The 19,738-nt window shown below is 39.7% G+C and overlaps 2 protein-coding genes across 2 annotated transcripts; both read right to left on the bottom strand.

Annotated features, from left to right (window-relative positions):
• Positions 1-2,179: 2,179 nt before the first annotated feature.
• On the bottom strand, positions 2,180-9,106 carry ckap2l (cytoskeleton associated protein 2-like). The gene is made up of 9 exons (XM_029511120.1): positions 8,955-9,106; positions 7,999-8,065; positions 7,838-7,898; positions 6,455-7,653; positions 5,276-5,471; positions 4,998-5,156; positions 4,663-4,723; positions 4,077-4,236; positions 2,180-2,742 (listed from the first exon to the last, which is right to left on the bottom strand). Exons 1-9 carry the CDS (start codon positions 8,992-8,994, stop codon positions 2,442-2,444), a joined length of 2,244 nt encoding a protein of 747 aa, XP_029366980.1. The 5' UTR covers positions 8,995-9,106; the 3' UTR covers positions 2,180-2,441.
• A 1,125-nt stretch (positions 9,107-10,231) lies between these two features.
• On the bottom strand, positions 10,232-19,479 carry LOC115048476 (uncharacterized). The gene is made up of 8 exons (XM_029509942.1): positions 19,377-19,479; positions 18,830-19,064; positions 18,058-18,479; positions 17,703-17,952; positions 11,421-11,642; positions 10,950-11,114; positions 10,657-10,790; positions 10,232-10,453 (listed from the first exon to the last, which is right to left on the bottom strand). Exons 2-8 carry the CDS (start codon positions 19,047-19,049, stop codon positions 10,232-10,234), a joined length of 1,635 nt encoding a protein of 544 aa, XP_029365802.1. The 5' UTR covers positions 19,050-19,064; positions 19,377-19,479.
• Between the last annotated feature and the right edge of the window lie 259 nt (positions 19,480-19,738).

The following is a 19,738-nucleotide window of genomic DNA, read 5'->3' as shown; positions in this document are numbered from 1 at the left end:
ATCTTTTCAACTAATTCTAACTCTCTGAAATCATCAAAAACATCATGGAAAGATACATAAGACACATGCCCCTCATAGCCGTTCTTTTTTTTTTTAAACCTGAAATTCAACATACAGCATCAACTCATTTACGACAAAATGCTGCAGGCCAAGTAATGACCTGAATTCGTGATAAAGGCAGAGATCGTATTTCATATAAGCCTTCCAGGCTGGTTGTGAAACTCAAAATAGAAACATACTTTAAGCACTCTTACTGGCATACACACATTATACCGCTCAAACAAATTGCAGCCATTTTTTCCACAAATGTTGCCAGTAGAAATAGCAAACAAGGAAAAGATATTTCAGATTTCATATTGGGACTGGGCAGATTTGAAAAAAAATAAATAAATAAATAAATAAAAATCATTGACCGGTTGTTGACAGAAATTGTACAAGAGATAAACAATAGTTCACAGGGCATGACCTTCAGTGTCTCATGGCAAATACAAAAAATACACCCAAGTGAAAAGTGCATCGATGAGGATTCTTTTCATTTTCATTACTCAAATGAATGCCAAAAAACTCTGCTCAGACTAAAGGTGGTTTAAAGGTGAAAATGTGCGTTGGCCTCCCGGCAGTGTTCCTCTGGATACACACCGTAAATAGAAGAAAACATAAAATGAACCAAAGTGGTGTTAGAGTTAACTGGTGTTAAGTTCATGCCTGATGAAATCAATAGGATATAAACAAATATGTTAGAGAGGGTTCGAGAGAGGGCAAAGTGATTTCCCCCACTGAGCAATAAAGGCAAAATCTAATCTAATTTATGTTACAGATATCTGGTCCAGCTGAGTCATTTAGCCTCATTCATTCAAAATGTGAATGTCATCACATTTCTCCTGGGCAATTTTTTTTTTTTCCCCCCCCACTGTGGAAAATTGGAACTCGTAAGCTAAACAGGAAACACCTCAAAAGCTCACAGTGATTGATGCAGAAGACTGCAATAGCTGTTGGATAGTAAATGCATGACTATGAGACCAACTGCTTCAAGTTCTATTCCAGTGAAAGGACATTTGTTTTTGGGGAAATGCTTTAGTGTGGGTATTCGGATTATATTGAAGCAAGGTTGTAATGTTCATGACGTAAAACTGCTTTAACTATGCTGAACACCCACAGTGTTTCTGGTCACTTTATTCCATTAAAATCCATAATAATTAATGTTGTATTAGATCTTTTTGTCAACTTCAGCTCTTGTCAGCATTAAAAGTTTTGAACTTGTATTTGCTGTGTATGTCCTTCAGGCCTCATTTACCTGAGCTCATGCCACTCGTTTTTTAAGGGAAAAAAAAAAAAAACATATCCAAATTATTTTGACGATAACAAATACTAAGATGAAACCTGTTATACTTTTTATAAACAGAGCACTTCACTGAAATGTTCACCAAAGTCACCTTTTTGAAACCAGTCAAATAATCTAAACTGTGGCACAGAATAACAACTTTTGCTGTTATTGAAAACAAACAGCACAGGGAAAACTACAACTATACTACAAAAGTAAGCTACAAATAGCTTGAACACATTTGCAGTTTTCTATTGTAGCTCCAAAAAGCCAGTGCCATAGTGTCCTGTGCCTCTCATGCGCATATTAGGCAATATGCTGAGGCTGTTGCACGTTCTTTGCAAATGTATGCACCATATCTGTAGCACACAGCTTGTTTTTTTTTTTATCTTTTTTTTTGCACACAGTTGGCCCCTCTTTCTTTTGACTCCACCTTCTCTGGTTGGCATGGATGTTGCTGAGGGTTGCCATAAAGGGGCATAAAGTGTGTGTGTGTGTGCGCGTGTGCGTGTGCGTGTGTGTGTGTGTGTGTCTGCTCAAAGACACCTGCATGTTGACAACAGGAGGGTTAATGTAATTTCATCCACGGTCCTCAGAGGCCTAAAAAGCCTCAGCAGTAATGTCCCTTTGTTAACATCCTGGTGACTCAGGAGTTCAACAGAGAGACCACCTGAAGCAAAAACTCATCATTATACACTATATTTTTTAAAAGATTACATGCAGTCAGATACCACATTGCACATCAACTCCTGCGTATTTGCAGGCAAGTTACTTCTGAGATTACAGGTGTGACATTCTGATTTAGTAGTCATCCGCAAAAGCCAAACAGGTTTCTAGAAGAATGCAGGTGCCTGTGTATTTTTTTTTTTTTTTTTTTTTTTTTTTTTTTTTAGGTCGATGCGCAAGATAAAGCTCAACAAAAGGACAATGTGTGTGCAGGTTTTAAAAACAGCCATTTATTTTACAATACTATGTACACAATATTTAGAGTCATAAAATAATATAGGGACCAAAACAATAAAACCAATAACGTCATTTTTTTAACAGCTCATTGTCTAAAATGTTAGTCTCTGCAATTATCATTTACATTCACACCGGTGTTTTTCCAAGATTGAAGGCCTTAATCGCAGACTAGCTGGACACAGACTTTGTCTTGAAGGGCATCATTCGGTCTGTAGATGTACATCGGTGTGTCATTAGTACATGGGCTGGTGTCGCTACCCTCCTGCACTGCACTTTTTCCTTTGTCCTCCTTTGAGATTAGGTCACTATAGGAGGTCACGCAAAGATCACGCTCCTGGAGGGAGGCAGGGTATCGGAGAGATGCTCTCTCGATTCGCACTGAGCGTCTAACCGGAGTGAAGAAGCGAACTTCCTGGCCATCGACCTGTGTTGTTTCTTGCTGTTGGCATGGAGGGCCACTTAATGAAAACAAAGACAAAAGTAGATGATTCCAGCCTCCAAAAAAAAAAAAAACACACACACAAAATTGGAAAATAACACAACACACATGACGAGATATTAGACAATTCCTGTCAAAAAGAGTCAGTGTGCAAGCAGTAGATTGACCTGACAAGGTAACGGACCCATGACATGAAAATACGCAGTCAGCCAATCAACGGACTGCAGGGGGTTTAGCTCCGCCTTTACTATACCATCATGCTTGGTGCCCAACAGTACAAGTCAGTTGCTTTGGTGGCTCACAAATGCTAACAATTGCACACCATATTGCAGTGAGCTGAACTTTAACATCCAGGGGAAAGCACGGCTTAAGGGGAACCAACAATTCTTCCTTTTCCTTCCTTCCTTGCTTTCTTTTTGCACACAATTGCATTTTTTAGATTAGTCTAGTGAGTCTAATCTATTATTATTGGATTTATGCCAATAATAATAGATTGAAGATAAGTTGAAGAAAGGCAGAAAGCAGAATATTGTGTTATTGTGTTTTCAAGAGGGTGCTTAATTCAGTTAGTTCAGTTATCAGCAATTGCCATGGTGTCTTTTAACTAGCTGCAGTTTCATATGTGCACATCACATTTTGGGTCACCTTGACCACAATACAAATGTTCTTCTCTACAATGGCCTGGTGTCCACAGGTTAAAATCAAGAGGGCCAACAACACACCCAAAAAAGAAATAAAAACATGCATGCCAAGCAAGAGTTTGCATCTTAGGGGGTTAATAAATCATCCTTTTCTCCTGAGTAATCAAGGTTTAAGCCTGCATTCAACATACAAAATATTCCCCTGAATCAGTCTCAACATGTTCTTTTTATGTTTTTTGCTCTCAAATTATATCCAGCGTTTTGTCTAATGCAGTGAATTGCAATAGCTGATTTGGTTTTTGATATGATAACAGGGTGACAGTTGACAATCTAAGTATGAATCACATTTCTGGGAATGTACATACTAGTTTTGGTCCATTGCCAGAATTTGTGAGGAACTGTAGGCCGCTTGACATACGTATTTTTATAATTTGCTGCTGCCAGACAGCATGAATCAGCAGCTTTGGGGGTTCAGGTAAGTGGCTGCTGGGTACATTGGTTTGTTAAATTCTGATGAAAGTTTGCTGTAGCATCAACAAAATGAGCAGTGGTTGGGTAAAAAAGACTTTTCTCAGGTGAGCTGAGAGTGAAAGGATAGATGATTAGATTTTAACTAAACTGACTGGTCAGTTTACGCAGTAGTGACAATTAACAGTTTTATTCAGGTTCCCGATTGACTTAAGGAAACAATAATGTATTGAGACAAACCTACCCAGGAGTTGCTGTTATCTTATACTTGACAACAGATGAGTATCCTTTCTCCCCACAGATGAGTGCCTTGGTGGGTTTGGGAGTCATCATCGGGTTGTTGATCCTCTCAGGAGAACGCGCAGCTGTTGAGATTAGGTCCTCCTCCTCATTCTGTACAGATGCTTTAAAAAAAAAAAAAAAAAAAAAAAAGCTAATCTGGTAAATTTGTCAACAGTTTCCAACTTTCACGTCTACACTGTGAATGTGTAAACACTACACTGTGCTCACTGGTGTCTTTGTCCATAGGTGCTAATGAAGTAATTTGAAGCTTTTATGTTTATATTTAATCTGAAGAAAAACTAAATCAAAAGTACATCATATGTATATAAAAACAAAAAAAACATTAAGAACTTCCATACAGTATCGCGCATAATAAATTGTGCTCAAATTTATTTTTGCTCTAGCCACTTTCGGATGATTTAGGAATTTGAAATGTTTATTTTTTTCCCCCCAAAACAGCTGTAGTTCATAAAATGGGCTTTGGTTACTCAAAGAATGGTGCAGAGACTTTGTCTTGTCAGAAAAGTAGTCTATACAGACCAAGTTACCTTGGATCTCGTCTTTCTTCTTAAGAATCTCAAACACCACAGTTCGCAGTTCGTCCACTGGCTGAATGGAAACAGAAACAGAAAAACTTAGCATACTCATGAGGATTTGCTTATTTTAGACTGAAACCCAACATAAAAAAGTAAAATAAACCCGTCATCATGAGGAGTCAAGCTCCATGACCTTCAATATGTCAAACAATGGACAAATACACCAACAACAGTTATAGATACTCGACTGAGGAGTATACTGTGACCAAAAAATGGACTCAATTGGCCCGACTCCTGTTAAAGGATTCAAGAAGTTTTTAAACAGCTTTATAAATGTTTTGTCTCACCTCCAACACAACACTAACAGCCTCTTCAAACATGGGCAAGACGTCCAGGTTGCCCTCTTGCTCCATCAGGCGGACCTGACAAATCCAGTATTTGGCAAACTTCTTGGACACGGGTGGCAACCTTGAAAGAACCACTTTCACCTGGTCTGGAGGGCAACCCTTTGGGTAAAAGGCAGACTCATGTCAAATGAAAGAATGGCTTCCAAAAATATGACACATTTTCCATCACGGTGAGGTGTAAATAGTCAGATTACAAAACTTGATCTCCCATCATGTACCTCGCCAAGCAATTTGACGCAATCAGCCAAAGACCTGTCCACAGCAAAGATAAGCGAGTGAGCTTCATCTTCTTCTTTCATGGTGGTCCAGAACGGCTGGGGCACAGCTACGGTGCGCCTCACCTGTGGTTTCACTGGCATGGGAGGTCTCTTGTAGCAAATCCCTTTGGCTTCCCGCCATTCCTTCAGTTTTTTCCTTCAGACCAAATAATACAGCATAAAGTACAGTTACATTTTGTTTAACTTGATATATTTTTAACTATACTAACCAGTAAAGCAAGGAGACAGTAAATGAGGAGAAAAGATAACTTTGGATATCTTGAGATAACACAGGAAATGAGAAACATTTAGCTCTTTGCAATATAAATAAATATTTCCTGAAGACCTATTTTCAGAAAAATCTTTTTTACCCAACAACTGGTCATTTTGTTGATGATGCAGCAAATTTTCATCATTTAACAAACGGATGTACCCAGCAGCCACTTACCTGAATACCCAAAGCTGCTTATTCATGCAGTCTAGTGGCAGCAAATTATAAAAATATGTATATCAAGCAGCCTACAGTTAACCTAAAATTCTGGCAATGGACCAAAAAGCAGTATGTACATTCCCAGAAATGTGATTCATACTGAGATTTTTAACTGTCACCCTGTTATCATATCAAAAAACAAATCAACTATTGTACTTTACTGCATTAGAAAAACCACTGGATATCTTTTGAGAGCAAAAAACGTGTTGAGACTGGTTCAGGGGAATATTTTGTATTTTGAACGCAGGCTTAAACCTTGATTACTCAGGAGAAAAGGAGGATTTATAAACCCCCTAAGATGCGAACTCTTGCATGGCATGCATTTTTCTTCTGCTACTACTTGTATGGAAAACCAAATCAACTATTGCAATGTACTGCATTAGAAAAAACTTTCATTTTAACAAAAACTGATTTCAAGTAATTTTTTGCCAGAATAATTCATTATATTGGATAGAAAAGATTTTTTAAAAATTAAATGGGCATCCTGCAAAAAAAAAAAAAAAAAACAAACTTTACCTGCACATCATGTACAGAAAGATCAGTGATAATGTAAATTTTGTGCCAAGACAGACTAAAATCAAACCCACAGTCTTTTAGAGTTGATGCACTGATTCAGTGGTGTCACACTACAGTTGGCCTGTTCTACTTACATTCTTTCTTCTTGGGCAGCAGTCATTTTCTTTCCTTCAGTCTGGGCAAAGACCCTGACTGAGGCCTTGGGCGTCTTCATGTTTGGGTTCTGGCCTGTACGGCTGATGGTCCTGATAGGCTGTGGTACTGTCTGTGATACCACGGTAGCACCCGTTCTTTTTATGGCTGTTTGCGGAAGAGGTGCTTTTGCTGAACTGTGTCCCTCCATGCTTTGTGTCCCTTTACATGTCTTAGTCTTCCCTCCCAAGTTAGCCACAGTAGCCTTCGTAAACTGACCACTGACTGCTTTGGGAATGGTCTTGCCAGCTTGCATCAAGGATATTTGGTTGGGAGGTTTGCACGGTTTTCCATTTTTCACTCCTCCACCCTCAGATTTCTGCTTTAAGAATTTGTCTGTGGGCTCCCCTGCTGATTTATTAGTTTTTGATAACTTTTCTTTCCCTTCTGGCTTCATTGGCGCTGCTGTTCTTTTGGATATTTGTACTGACATTACTTCACCATTTGATAACTGACTCTTATCAACTGACAGAGCATGCTTACTCAAAAGTGTTTTTGAAATGCATATGTTTTGAGTCTGAACTTTCACCCCAGCTCTTGCAGGAAAGGAAACAGTGTTGGGGAGTGTTTTTCTCTGAGCTGTGCCAGATTTCCGTGAAAGAGAGACTGATGATGAGGTGCTGAATCGTCCCTTGTTACCAGCAGAAATAGTGGTGGTGCTGGCAGTTGTAGCAGAGCTGTATGTTGAATCGAATTTTGTGTTTCTTGGCTGAGTCACGGCTGGAATAAGCCCGGTTTTTGTTTTGACCATTGGACCAAGACTCAGCCTAACACTGACGGTTTTCTTTGGGCCTGACACAGCAGCATTTGAAGACGTTCTGCCTGAAGGTTGTATTATCGTGTTTGTCTGCTTCTTGATGTTGCTTCCTGCATTCAAGTTGGATTTGGTATTCACGCTTGATACCCCTGCAAGCACTACATTTTGTTTTTTACGTTCCGACTGTCCTTGGCCACTATTTGAATTGCATGGAGGTTTGGCATTTTGTTGTCTAGTCAGGATGCTCCCTTTTACATTTGCACTCTCAGTGACACAAAATGCTCTTCTAGTTGGAGGTTTTGTAGCTTGAGTAGTGGAAGTTTGCACTTTTGTGCCCTCATATCTCAATGTGTTATCTGGAGCCTTGTTTTCTTTCCCCTTAACCTTGGAAGACAAAGGAATAAATCAGTGAGAAAGTAAAATGAAAAGTCACGTGCCATGAGTCTTTGAAAACATTTCTAATATGCCCATGGTTCCTAGCATTTTGACACTTTAATGGGGTGTCCAAATTACCCTTTACACTTACAACTCTGTATGTTCTTACACAAAAGCATTTACACAGGCTTACCTTTAGAGCAGATGTATCTGGCTTGTTAATCTCAGCCACATAGTCATTGCAATGGTATGTTCTGAGAATGAAAAACATATTCATTTAAAAAAAAAATAAATGAAACAATTGAGTGATGAAATCGTTGAGATAGAGTGTAAGTTGATTTTTCCCCTCCTTACTTGGTGTTGGGCAGTTTGAGCCTTCCTTTTGCTGCCAAGTATTCCATTAACTTCTGTTTCCGTAGCTCTAAGACAGGCAATAACACAGCAATAGAAAAATAACTAGTATCTGAACTATAATCACAAATGCTTAATATGCAACAACATGTATAACTCCACTATTTAGGCTACTGGAATTGCATAACTCTGCTCATTGAGGGTGAACCATTTCGTTTATGGCAATTTGCCCTTAAATTGAAGCGCTCCGCAGAAACTTGCTGCCATCTAGTTGCAGGTTGAAGAAATCACTGATATTTGTGAGGGAAATCTAGATTTGGAGCTGAAACTGAAGCATTTAAGAGATGTTTCCAGCTTCTGAAATGCGATGGTTTACTGATTTCATAAAGAAAGAAATTTGAAATCAAATTAAACATTGAATTTATTCATTTACTTAAAGAGAAAATCATGCGTATTCAGAAAGTGGCATTATTAATAACACTTAATAATCTGTAAAAGCCACCAAAGCAAAGTATCTCTACATGTTATTCATGTTAACTATAGATGGAAGAAATTGTACAAGCCTCTATCATGACTCCAGCTCCAGCAGGCCAAATTCAACAAAAAGGGACTAATGAACCTGCTGTAACCATGCACTTTGTACAGTTTGTACAGTTTATGAGTAGTGTATTGGTGCATATTGTCTACTAATATCAGGCAAACACAACACTAACCAAAAGAGGGATGCAAACAACAAGACATTTTTAAACACACAGAAGCCTCTCTGAGTAAACCCAGTCAATTGCAATTTTTAATGCACGTTGAGACCCGCAAAAATCTTAAATGCGTGACTTTATTTTTGCGTGTTTAACCGGAAAAGTTTCCGGTGAAGGTGTCACAACTGTTAGCGGCAACAATGCTAACCAATGCTAACGGAGCTAGCTGAGTTATCTTAACGCCACCTCAATGCATTCGCTCACCTCTCTTGGAGTTTATCGATGCGGTCTCTCCCTCCTCCATATCGGCTGGTTTCAGATTTCTTTTCTTTGGCTTTATCTAATTTTATTACACCAAACCAGACGTTTTCTTTTTGTTAGCTTTTCTTAGCCGTTGAGCAGACGTTAAATCTTGAACGTAACAACTGAACTCGTGCATCCGGGTTCAAATTTCCCGGGGGGGAGGGGTTACCGCCTTCTCTTCTCTGATTGGCTGATTTGAAATTTTCCCCAAAAACAAGTACGCATGTGCACAACCTGTTCCCTGATTGGATGAGAGGATGTAAACACAGAGTACATGCTGGCTAAAATCTTCCTGGAAGCATCGATTCATAAAGAGTGCAGACCCATATTGTTTTTAGTAATTACCTTTTTTAGAGTCCAGAACTGTCAGTGTAAGTGGTTATCTCCATTTATTTTTACTTCGATTATGATAATATTACGGGTTTTGTCCGGAGAGTGAAAGGTTGCTTATGTATACCTTTATATTGAATTGTAGTCATAAACGTAGTGACTGATACCAAGACAGTTAATATAGGATAACAAGTGCAAGTGTGCAAAACAGGCAGATAGATGTTTGCTGAAATTCTAGTAAAGTGTACGTGTTTGACTTTCCTATATAAAATAATCTACTGCCATATGCTATTATCAGGAACTCATACTTAAATGGATCAGAAGTTGAACTGCTCGTGCAACATGGATACAGTGTTACATTATTATTGTTAATTTTATTGGATTATTAGTGCATCAACTACTTGGGTGATGTGAAATTTTGTGTATACAAAATCTCATTCTGCCAGTAACTGAAATGTCTTGTTTACAAGGATGGGATCTCTTCAGTTCAATCAGTCTGCATTTTTGCAAATGAACTGCAGTTAATCTTTTAATCTATCTGTTTGAGCTGTGTCATTTGAGAAATCTTCAGTAAGCAGATACAACAAATGCAAAAATTGGATATAAGGCTTTATTAAATATCACTGAACATCATTTGATTCGTTGAAAAAAAAAAAGATTGATTTTCAAATAAATACATACGTAAAATGGTCCATTATTAGATAAATAAATAGTTAAAAGCAATAACAAAGTGCAACAATTAGCACAACAATGTCGCCTTCTGTTAAAACTTGACTATGTCAATACATTTAGCATTTCACTCTGTACTTGGTACATACAGTAAAACTTGTGTTTTTGTTTTAGATGTTCAGTTAGTTAAGAGGAACAAAACTCAAAATCCACTACCCTTTGGGTGAGATTTTAGCATTTTAACTCTGAGAATGAATGTTGAAGGTTCGGTGGCGGTTGTCGGTCTCCTTGCACATTTCCACTGGCTTGTTGTCCTCCTTTCCTGTGCTGATGTACCAGCCAGGGAGGTGGGCAGACATAAAGGTGCTGATAGTCAGTCCACTGTCCCGCTTGTAGAACAGAAAACGCATCAAATCGCTGTCTGAGCTGATCCTCTGCAGAGTGCTTTTGTCCTCCACTCTCTGAGGTGTGAAAACATCACCACAATATTATTATGGGGACATCTTCTATCAGATGTAAACAGGTCTATAAATGCATACTGGTTCTTTCAGATGATAAAAACCCATGTGAGCAGTTTTCCTTTGAGGAATGTGACTCTGGCAACTGAGTTTATCTTATAATGGAATGAATGTGATAGAATGTGTCTAGTAAGGTAAGAGCTTACCTCCAGGTGCAGAGTTGGCACTTCACCTTTCTTGTAGCATGACAAGTAGTAATTAGTGTCTTTAATGGACAGAGCCACAGGTCTGGCCCTGGTGCTGGGTGAAGGGTGCACATAGGTCGACATGTTCAGATACACTACGGAGAGAACAGAGGATACAGATTCACTCTAACAAAGCCTGAAAAGCTGTGTCAGCATTTGCGATAAAACAAAAATTAAGACAGACACAAAGCTTATCCTCCCTAAATTCAAATATCTACCCAGAGCTTTTCTAACTAAGCTGTCAAAGGCGTTACCTTTGCGGTTGTCACTGCCACCCTGCAGCATCACTGCAAGGAGCTCGGCACCGTTTGGGTTCAGAACCAAGCTCCTCTGCTCGCTGTCGGTCACACTGCACTCGTACTCCCCCGTCCTGCTGAAGTGAACAAGTGGAGCCGAGCCAAGCTCAAAAACTATTTGCTCTGAGGAGAAGAGAGGCCAACTGATTAGTTGGGTTGTTATAATTTTTATCCACATTCATAGACCTTGTCTTTTGCTGCACTGGACCAGTGAAAGTCAAGCCACTCCAAAGTAATTATTAATTCAGCCAGTTACGCAGACCAGTATCTGTAGGTAAGCACAAAATACTGGAGCTGAAGCCGAATTTGAAAATAAGTTTAAATTAGCTTCACAGAAACATTCAGTAGTAGCAACAAAGTTGAGAATGGATAAAACTACAGTTCGAATGAGTTCTTTTCATGCAACGCTGTTGAAGTCTGTGTAATCACCTTCCACGATGCTGTCCAGCATGATGTTGACCAAGTTTTCATCTCTGAACTCGGTGCTCAGCACAGACTCTGATGTGTCGGGCTTCATCCTCTCAATGTCGATGATGAAGTTGGCGACCTCCTTCACTGTCACTGGATGATGGGAGATTTCCGAATCCACTCCCTCGGGCATCTTCAACATCTCGCTCATGTTGTCATTCATCTTGGATTCCATCTTTTTTTCTAAACTGAGGAAGGACCGAGTTTGAGTGAATCCTTAACCTTTCAGTGAAATACAGCTGGATTGTCACATTTACTTCCAACACTATCAAAGCTAATCAGTAATTACTGACCTTGAATTAAATTACAACTGAAAGCTGAACCATCTCATAAAGCTGAAAATGTCCACATGTGAATATTTTCATTTTTTGATTTGACAAATCAAAAACCATGATAAACACTACAGTGTAGTATAGAGTAGCACTTGATTTGATCCTTTTTAACTCAACCTGCAGTAAAGATTAAACTCGTCTCTGTTTGTTGTTGTAGGGACTTAGTGATTCTTTTATGAGTGTCCTTTGACGGCTAATGGACCTTCTATGGGTCCTGTGAAGTATGAATGAATAAAAATCAAAAAGCTGAACTCCTCCTGATAGTTACAAAATGGACACAAACCAAAGCAAGAGAAATGAATTTACCTGTTGAAGTCTGCAGAGGAGGAGCTGTGCTGCTGCGCTTGGTGAAGCTTGTGCTGTCAGTGCTGTTCTGCCGGTCTGTGCCAAGCTGCAGGATTTTTATAAGCCAGTCCTCCACAGAAAGTAACATTTTCAGATCTTCACTTCTGGAAAACAAAAATAGCATGATGAAATACTGTACTTACACGCTGCTGTCACAAAATAAGTTTACTATGTAATAATGACACTCAGAAGATCCACTGAGGTCATTGATAGAGCTGGTGTGTTCAGCATAAGGGTGGCAGATATGGCATGTACTTTTTTTATATCATTAAGCATTTATGCATTTACATTTTTTTGCAATAACACACAAGATGGATGGATAAATAGAGAGATAGATAGATAGAGAGAGAGATAATAAGAGAAATAATTCTGCAATTTTGCAAGTTACCAAGAGGTGGGAAAGGGGGAAGTTTGCATGAGTAATCAAAGTTTAATCTTGATTTAAAGGAAAAATGTGGAAGATGAATGAATTTTGGTTTCTTTCTACTGAATCTGGTTTCAAACCGCAATTGATTTAGTAATGCTATTAACAGACGCATTATTGTTTGTCACATTTATCTGCGTTACGATTTCCTAATTGTTCTCAAGTAATCTTTTCTTTGATGTGAAATTTCCAGCAGATTAAAAAAACTTTGGAATTTCTTTACTTCTAGAGAACTTTCTCCGATTTATTTGGATTTTCAAATTGTTATTTTGACTGTTACAACGGTCGCCCTCTGCTGCCATTTCTTCTTTATCAGATTGTCGTTAACAATTAAGTGCGTCGAAGCTTTCAACAGAAAGTTAACTAGTTCTCTGTCATGTGTTTGCGTTGTGTGTCTTTATTGTGGGAGGTCATGATCCTCAGAATCAACCATTTTATTGCCATTATTATTCACTTTGAAAAAGAGACGATGGCTGGCTGCGGCTCTGGAAGTAGACCGGGTCTGAAGGTCGATGGTTTGATCCCCGACTCCTCCTCAACATGTCAACGAGTCCTTGAGCAACATACTGAACCCTAAATTGGCTCAAATGGCTTTGTTTGTATGGTTTGTATCGTAGAGAGAAGCACGTGAGCAGTCGCAGAAACGAATATGGCGCTGTAAGTGATCAATAAAATGTAAAAAGTAAAAGACATTTTATCATAGAAGTGAAAGTACAAAATTGTGAACAGCGTCTTAGTAGTTTGGTATTTCAGCAAAGAAAGCTAATTTTTTAATTTTGGTGACTCCAATTGTGTCATTAAAACAATTCCTCCCTTCCTCTTCTTCATTAAAAAAGCAACTAATAATGGGATGTGAAAGTGCAACTCCAGTGCTGAAGAAATTCTTTCCTGATGCAGAATAAAGCTGACTCACTCAGTAGAACAACAACAACCTCTAAGAGGAGTGATCTCACCAACAGGCTCAGAAATACAATCCATCAATCCATCTATCCACCAAGCCTGGAGCACTATTTACGGTCACTTTGATGATATATAAAAATCTTTCTTTTTAAATTCACTACCTTTCGCATTTTCTTGGAAGAAATGTCAGTGGGGGGTAGGTTTAAAATGCCCAAACTCTGCCCTGTTTCGCTCCAAACTCAAGTTTGACGAGTTACTTGCAAAAACATGGACAACAGCTTTGTTCATATCTCTCAGAACATTTTTCACTGAAAGCCTTTCAACATTTTCTTTTAGCTGATGGTTTGGATGGATTGATGGATGGAATCACTGCATAATCTGCAATTCATTTGTAATCCTAAAATGCAAAAAGCTGTGAATCTGTTCTTTGTTTCAAAAACAAAAACAAAATTTTTTTGGTTTTTGTTTCAGATTCAAAAAGTGAAAAACTGATGAAAAATGGCGGTTTTTTGGGTTCTGGAAAAGGTTGTTAAAAATCCAGGGTGAGCAGCGTTAAAATCACGCCTTCAAAAAGGTTTAATTCCCATAAAAACAACGAAATGCATAACTAAAACCAACAATGGCGCCCAAAGTGCCCCTCACATGGCGCTAAGAACCTGACTGAACCTGAATCAGTGTCCTGGGACCAACACCAGAAGACGGACCGCTGTGGACTGCTCCCAGTCCGTCACATGGCTGACATGTAGAGATAAATGTCCGTTCAGCCCACCACACACACACCACCATCATGAGTCCACACCAGACGGGTATACTGCAAAGGAAGCTCAACAGAGCCGGGCTGTCTTTGGTGGAGCTGGCTCGACAAAGTATCACGACGGTGGTTATCACCTTGATTTACCGACCCAGGCTTACCTCATCAGGCTCTGTGCACGTTCACATAAAACGTGAACGTTTGACAACATTTTACGTCACTTCCGCAGAAAAATTGTCCGATTAGTTGTAGTGCCAGCAGTGGGTTAGGGTTAGGGTATGTATGTATTCGCTGTGAATTTGTCACTCTTTTAGTGGAATGTGGATGATACACTGCGTAACATATTAAGTATTAACATTATTTTAAGCAAACAAGAAGAAAAATTAGAGGAGAAAAACTGGAGGAGCCCGCTCCAGCAGATTACAGGGCCTCAGAGGAGATGGCCCTTTCAAACAATGAAGGGCGACCGATCGTGGAGGGGGTATTCAGTCAGACCCTGGCAGGAAGTGTTTGTCCAGGACATGTATAACTGCTTTGGTGGCAAAATACTAAATGCATATTTATTGTTTCTCAGATGAGAAAAAGTCTATTTTACAGTTGAAGGAGACACATGAGTGTTGCTCAAGCCGCCAGCAAACACCTCAGCTGGCCCTCACACAGAGGTAAGTGTCAAAGTTGTCATGTACCCCTACATGAACACCTCAATGACCTATCAAAACAGGTTGGAGCAGACAATGTGAGGGCCCTCTGTAGAAGGAATCTAGAGCTGGATAATCAGAAAAAAGAGCTGGAAATCAAAAAAACGAATACTTGAGATCGAGCAACTGGAGTAAGGCGGAAAGGGTACTGCAGTAAATGCTACCTTAAAATGTTTTGCTAAGCATGATTGATACTTTATAGTTATTACTTTTCCTTTTCCAGAACTTTCCAGACCTTTTCCAGAACGTTTCCAGAACTTTCCAGAACTTTCCAGACCTTTTCCAGAACTTTTCCAGAACTTCCAGACCTTTTCCAGACCTTTTCCAGAACTTTAATAAACAATAAACAATAAAACACCTCCTGTGATTGCAGACGGATCACGCCGCTCTGGAACATCTAACAGTACATCTAACAATTCTCTGGATTTTCCAGAAATGGTGAGGCCGTGTTCAGGGAGGAAGGTCAGAGAAGGGGCGGTGCATTTTATGGCCAACTTTAAGCCGAAAGTTGCAGCATGAGTTATAGACATGAGTTATAGCAGCATGAGATATAGACAGCTTAAAAGAGGGTTAGCCTACCCCTAACCCCGAACCCCTTTTTTTTTTTTTATGTTTTTTATCTTTTTATATGTTTTAACATACACAGAGGTTTCTTTACCCTCTCTTTTTTTTTTTTTTTTTTTACAATTGAATTAATATTTATATTTCTCTATTTTTATTATTGATTTATTTATATATATATATATATTTTTTTTTTTTCTCACATATCACAACGGATCTCTCTTGTGCATGAATAAAATTAATATGCATGGAGTGACCTCTTCCTTTTTTTAAGAAAAACATCTGTTTATTTATTTATATTTTCTATGAAAAACTAACTTGGTGTTCAAATTTGAAATTTTATCTAATATAGAATGCATTCTTGTTTTACTTTTTATACAAGGACTTATTAATTAATTACACTTACTAATTTATTTATAACCCTTCTTATTGAGATTATTTAATTTTTTTCAATATATGTATGTATATATTTATTATTAATGTTATTTGATCTATTTATGCATTAATTTTATTAATTTATTTTAGTTTTTTTTTTTCTTTCTGCTTATCTCATCTATCTCTTCCTTGGACAGCACTAACTGGATTTTAACTATATGGTACTGCCTGACACACTGACAATTGGGGAAAGGTATCTTGATTTTATTGTACAAACACACACAGTACACACCTCTTTTTTTATTTTAATAACTTTTTTTTTTGTCTAATGTCTAATTTGTTCTTAAACTTTACTTTTATTTTTATTTATCTTTTAGCCCCCTTTTTACTCTTTCCTTCCCCCCCCCCCTTTTTTTTTGCCTCCTCCACCCCAATTCTAAACTTAACCCCAACCCCCCACCCCCACAAACCCCCCTCAAACCCTAACCTTAACCCTTTCCCTCCCAAACCCTAACCTTAACCCCTTCTCCTCCCATATCCTAACCTTAACCCTCTCCCTTCCTAACCTTAACCCTTCCCCCTACCTTCCTATCCTAAACTTAAGCTTGTTCCCAGCCCCTAATTCCAACCCTTACCCCCCCTCCTTTTTTTTCTCTCTCTCTCTTTCTTTCTCCCTTTCTCCCCCCCCCCCCCCCAAATAAATAAAAGGAAAAAACTAATTAAAACATACCTGAAAAAAATTATTTAAGCCACCTGTGCCAGAGCGGCTCAGAAATGTAAAAATGAGCCTTTTGTCCCCCTAACCCCTAACCCTAACCCCTAACCCCTATCTCTAACCCTAACCCCTAACCCTACCCCTAACCCCAAACCCTAACCCTACCCCAAACCCAAACCCTACCCCTAACCCTACCCCTAGCCATAACCCTTTAGGCTCATAGCTGGCAAAGGCTGATCTCTCTTTGTAGTACACCTCTCATGCCAACTCAGTGGACTTCCACTGAAAGCAGAAGAAGCTAAATTAAGCAGACGAGAGGTCACTTCTCGATTCAGGATCTGTCTGTTAGCTCTCTTTCTCTCTACGTCTCATCTTTGCTGACCAGCCATCCATTTGGAAACCACACATGAGGACACAATCTAGAGGGGCTGATGTTGAGTGAGTGTGGGGTTCATCCTGGGCAAGCTAGAGTCGCCACTTCACCTAAACATGTGAATTTTTGAGCTTTGGAATGAAGCTGGAGCACCGAAAGAGATCCCGGTCAGGTGAGAGTGCACTGTTGAAAATGACTCTCTGAGGGCCACTGATGGGCTCCAGCCTACAGGTTGGGAACCGTTCTGCTATGGAATCACTAATTAAGCAAATGTGAACGATTGTAGACTCACACAAGCACATGGAGAACACACAACCACCACACAGAAAGACCCCTCAGGGTCGTCGACAACGAATGAACATGCAGACACAAATCCAAATAAGCTAAACGGTTTTATTAAAGATTTGCTGAACGAGATTTAAATACATGTTAAGAAGCAGATTTTCAAATAAATATATGTTGAAATGATTCATAAATAGATAAATAAACAAATAAATACATAGACAAAAGCATTAACGGTGTGCCATTTGAACACACAGGATGCTCAGTCAGCACAACAATGCCACCTTGTGGTAGAACTAAAACATGTTAATACACAATTTTCACTTTCTGTACTTGGTACATACAGTCAATATTCACTCTCTCTAACAGACAGAGGTGTAAGGTTTGCTTTGTTTTGTTACATCTTTTCTGGCGATTATTTAAATGAAAACATCTCAAGTACAGCATTTTCTACACCGTTCAGCTCCCGCATGGCCTTTTTAAGCGCTGCGCAGGTGATTCCTGCACTGGCCAAGGGAGTTCTTTGAGCGGATCTGGAAGGTCCGGTAGCGGCTGTCGGTCTCTGTGCACATCTCCACCGGTTTGTTGTCTTCCTCTGCCGTGCTGATGTACCAGCCGGGGTAGCGGGCGGACATGAAGGTGGTGATGTTCAGCCCACTGAGGCGGGTGTAGAACAGAAATCGCACCATGTCACTGTCTGCGCTGAACCTCTGCATGGTGCTTTTGTCCTCCACCAACTGAGGTGTGAAAAGACACACGTCAGACAGTCCAATCACAACAATATTAACATTAGCTTCACATGTAACCGTAGCTCCTCGAGCAGTTTTCTGTGTGGAGCTTACCTCCAGATGTAGGGTTGGCATGTTGTCCTTCATGTGGCAGGACAGGTAGAAATTTGTGTCCTTAATGCACAGAGCCACGGGTCTGGCCTCGGTGCTGGCTGCTGGGTGCACGTAGGTCGACATGGTCAGGTGCACTGAGGAGAGGACAGAGAAAAATTCAACCACAGCTGTCGGTAAAGTCACCAAAGGAACTAAAACCAACCGTCCCATCATCCCTTTCACGCTCAGTGATTTTCCAACCATCCGGTTTAACTCACCTTTGTGGTTTTCACTTCCTGCTTGCAGCGTCACTGCGTTGAGCTCCATGGTGTTTGGGTCTCTGACTAAGTTCCTCTGCTCGGTGTCGGTCACGCTGCACTGGTGCTGGCATGTCCTCAAGAAATGCTTTGGTGGATTTGAGTGGCATTCGAGCACGACGCACTCTGAAGGGAAGAGAGGCGCTTTAGATTAGTTGCATTGTTGTGAATTTTGCCTTCCGCTTGTGAAAGTGAAGTCACTGAGCTGAACTGAATTCTATTTAGAAATAAATAAAGTTGAAGTTGCTCCGCTTTAAGAGCTACAAGAAAACTAGAAGGATCTGGACAGAGCGTGAATTTGGCACACAACTGGAATGGACTGTGAAGGTGTCACAGTTTGTTTCTGGTAGCCAACAGTGTTCGAGTTTTTTTGTTCACGTACTAAATGAGCTTTTAAAGTCACGCAGAGTTGAAAAGAGATCAAACTAAATCGATATTCTCTGCCAACAGAGAGGGTTCTTGTTCTGCGTAATCACCTTCCACTACGCTCTCCCGCATGATGTGGAACAGCTTCACATCTCTGTCCTTGGCACTCAGCAGGGACTCCGGCGTGCCGGCCTTCATCCTCTCCGTGGCAATAATGAGGTTGGCCACGTGCTTCATGGTCAGTGGATGATGGCTGATATCCAAGGCCATCCCCTCGGGCATCTCGGGCCTCAGGATCTCACTCATGTTGCATTTCTTCTGGGATTCCATCTTATTTTTTCTAAACTGAGGAAAGACAGAGTCTTAATGAATCTTCAACCCAAAAACAGGCTGATCGTCAGAGGAACTTCGGTTATTGTAGCTTATTAGTATTTCATCTATAATAATTAATGACCTGTTAGAAAAGTTACAGCTTTGCTGTTTTAATATATTATTTCATGATCATTTGGGTGCAGCGGAAGTAAAATAAAACTGGAAACTGAGCCACCTGAAAAAGCTGCATTTTGAACGATATTTCTAAAAGTGGCAGCAGCGTGTTGAAGAAAGTTTCCAATCTGTTCCACATTCGAAGTGAATTAAGAAGAAAAACGTGTTTACCTTTTCAAGTCAGTAGAGAAGTTGTGTTGCTGAGGTTAAGCTTGTCTTGTCAGTGTTGATCTGTCTGCCTGCACTAACCTGCAGGACTTTTATACGCGATCGGCACAATCATCATCAGCAGGAAGAAGGTGTGTCCTCCCTGCTGCATAAACCCGCGGCCCAACGTGTGATGGTGAAATATTGGACTTCTAAAAACAGGAAATGCTCAAATACACTGAATGATAATGCCACACACGCACAAGGAAATACTTTGAGGTTATTAACAGTGTTACTCATCAACCACCGTAATTTCAATTGTTTAGAGTTTCAAGCTTATGCGGTTTTCTGTCAGTGTGAGAACAAGAAGCACAGTTAGTGTCAAC

Source organism: Echeneis naucrates, chromosome 9 (assembly GCF_900963305.1).
Source record: "Echeneis naucrates chromosome 9, fEcheNa1.1, whole genome shotgun sequence".
Lineage (NCBI taxonomy): Eukaryota > Metazoa > Chordata > Actinopteri > Carangiformes > Echeneidae > Echeneis > Echeneis naucrates.
Note: the sequence above shows the minus strand (reverse complement) of the source record. Positions and strands in the feature narration are given on the sequence as shown.

Coding starts and splice junctions, on each gene's coding strand:
- LOC115048476 (XM_029509942.1), bottom strand. CDS start 19,049: ATGGAATCCCAGAAGAAATGCAACATGAGTGAGATCCTGAGGCCCGAG. Junction 18,480..18,829: donor GCGGGAGAGCGTAGTGGAAG/GTGATTACGCAG, acceptor TCTTCCCTTCAG/AGTGCGTCGTGCTCGAATGC. Junction 10,454..10,656: donor TGCCAACTCTGCACCTGGAG/GTAAGCTCTTAC, acceptor TTCACACCTCAG/AGAGTGGAGGACAAAAGCAC.
- ckap2l (XM_029511120.1), bottom strand. CDS start 8,994: ATGGAGGAGGGAGAGACCGCATCGATAAACTCCAAGAGAG. Junction 7,654..7,837: donor CAGATACATCTGCTCTAAAG/GTAAGCCTGTGT, acceptor TTGTCTTCCAAG/GTTAAGGGGAAAGAAAACAA. Junction 4,724..4,997: donor CTGTTAGTGTTGTGTTGGAG/GTGAGACAAAAC, acceptor GTTTCCATTCAG/CCAGTGGACGAACTGCGAAC.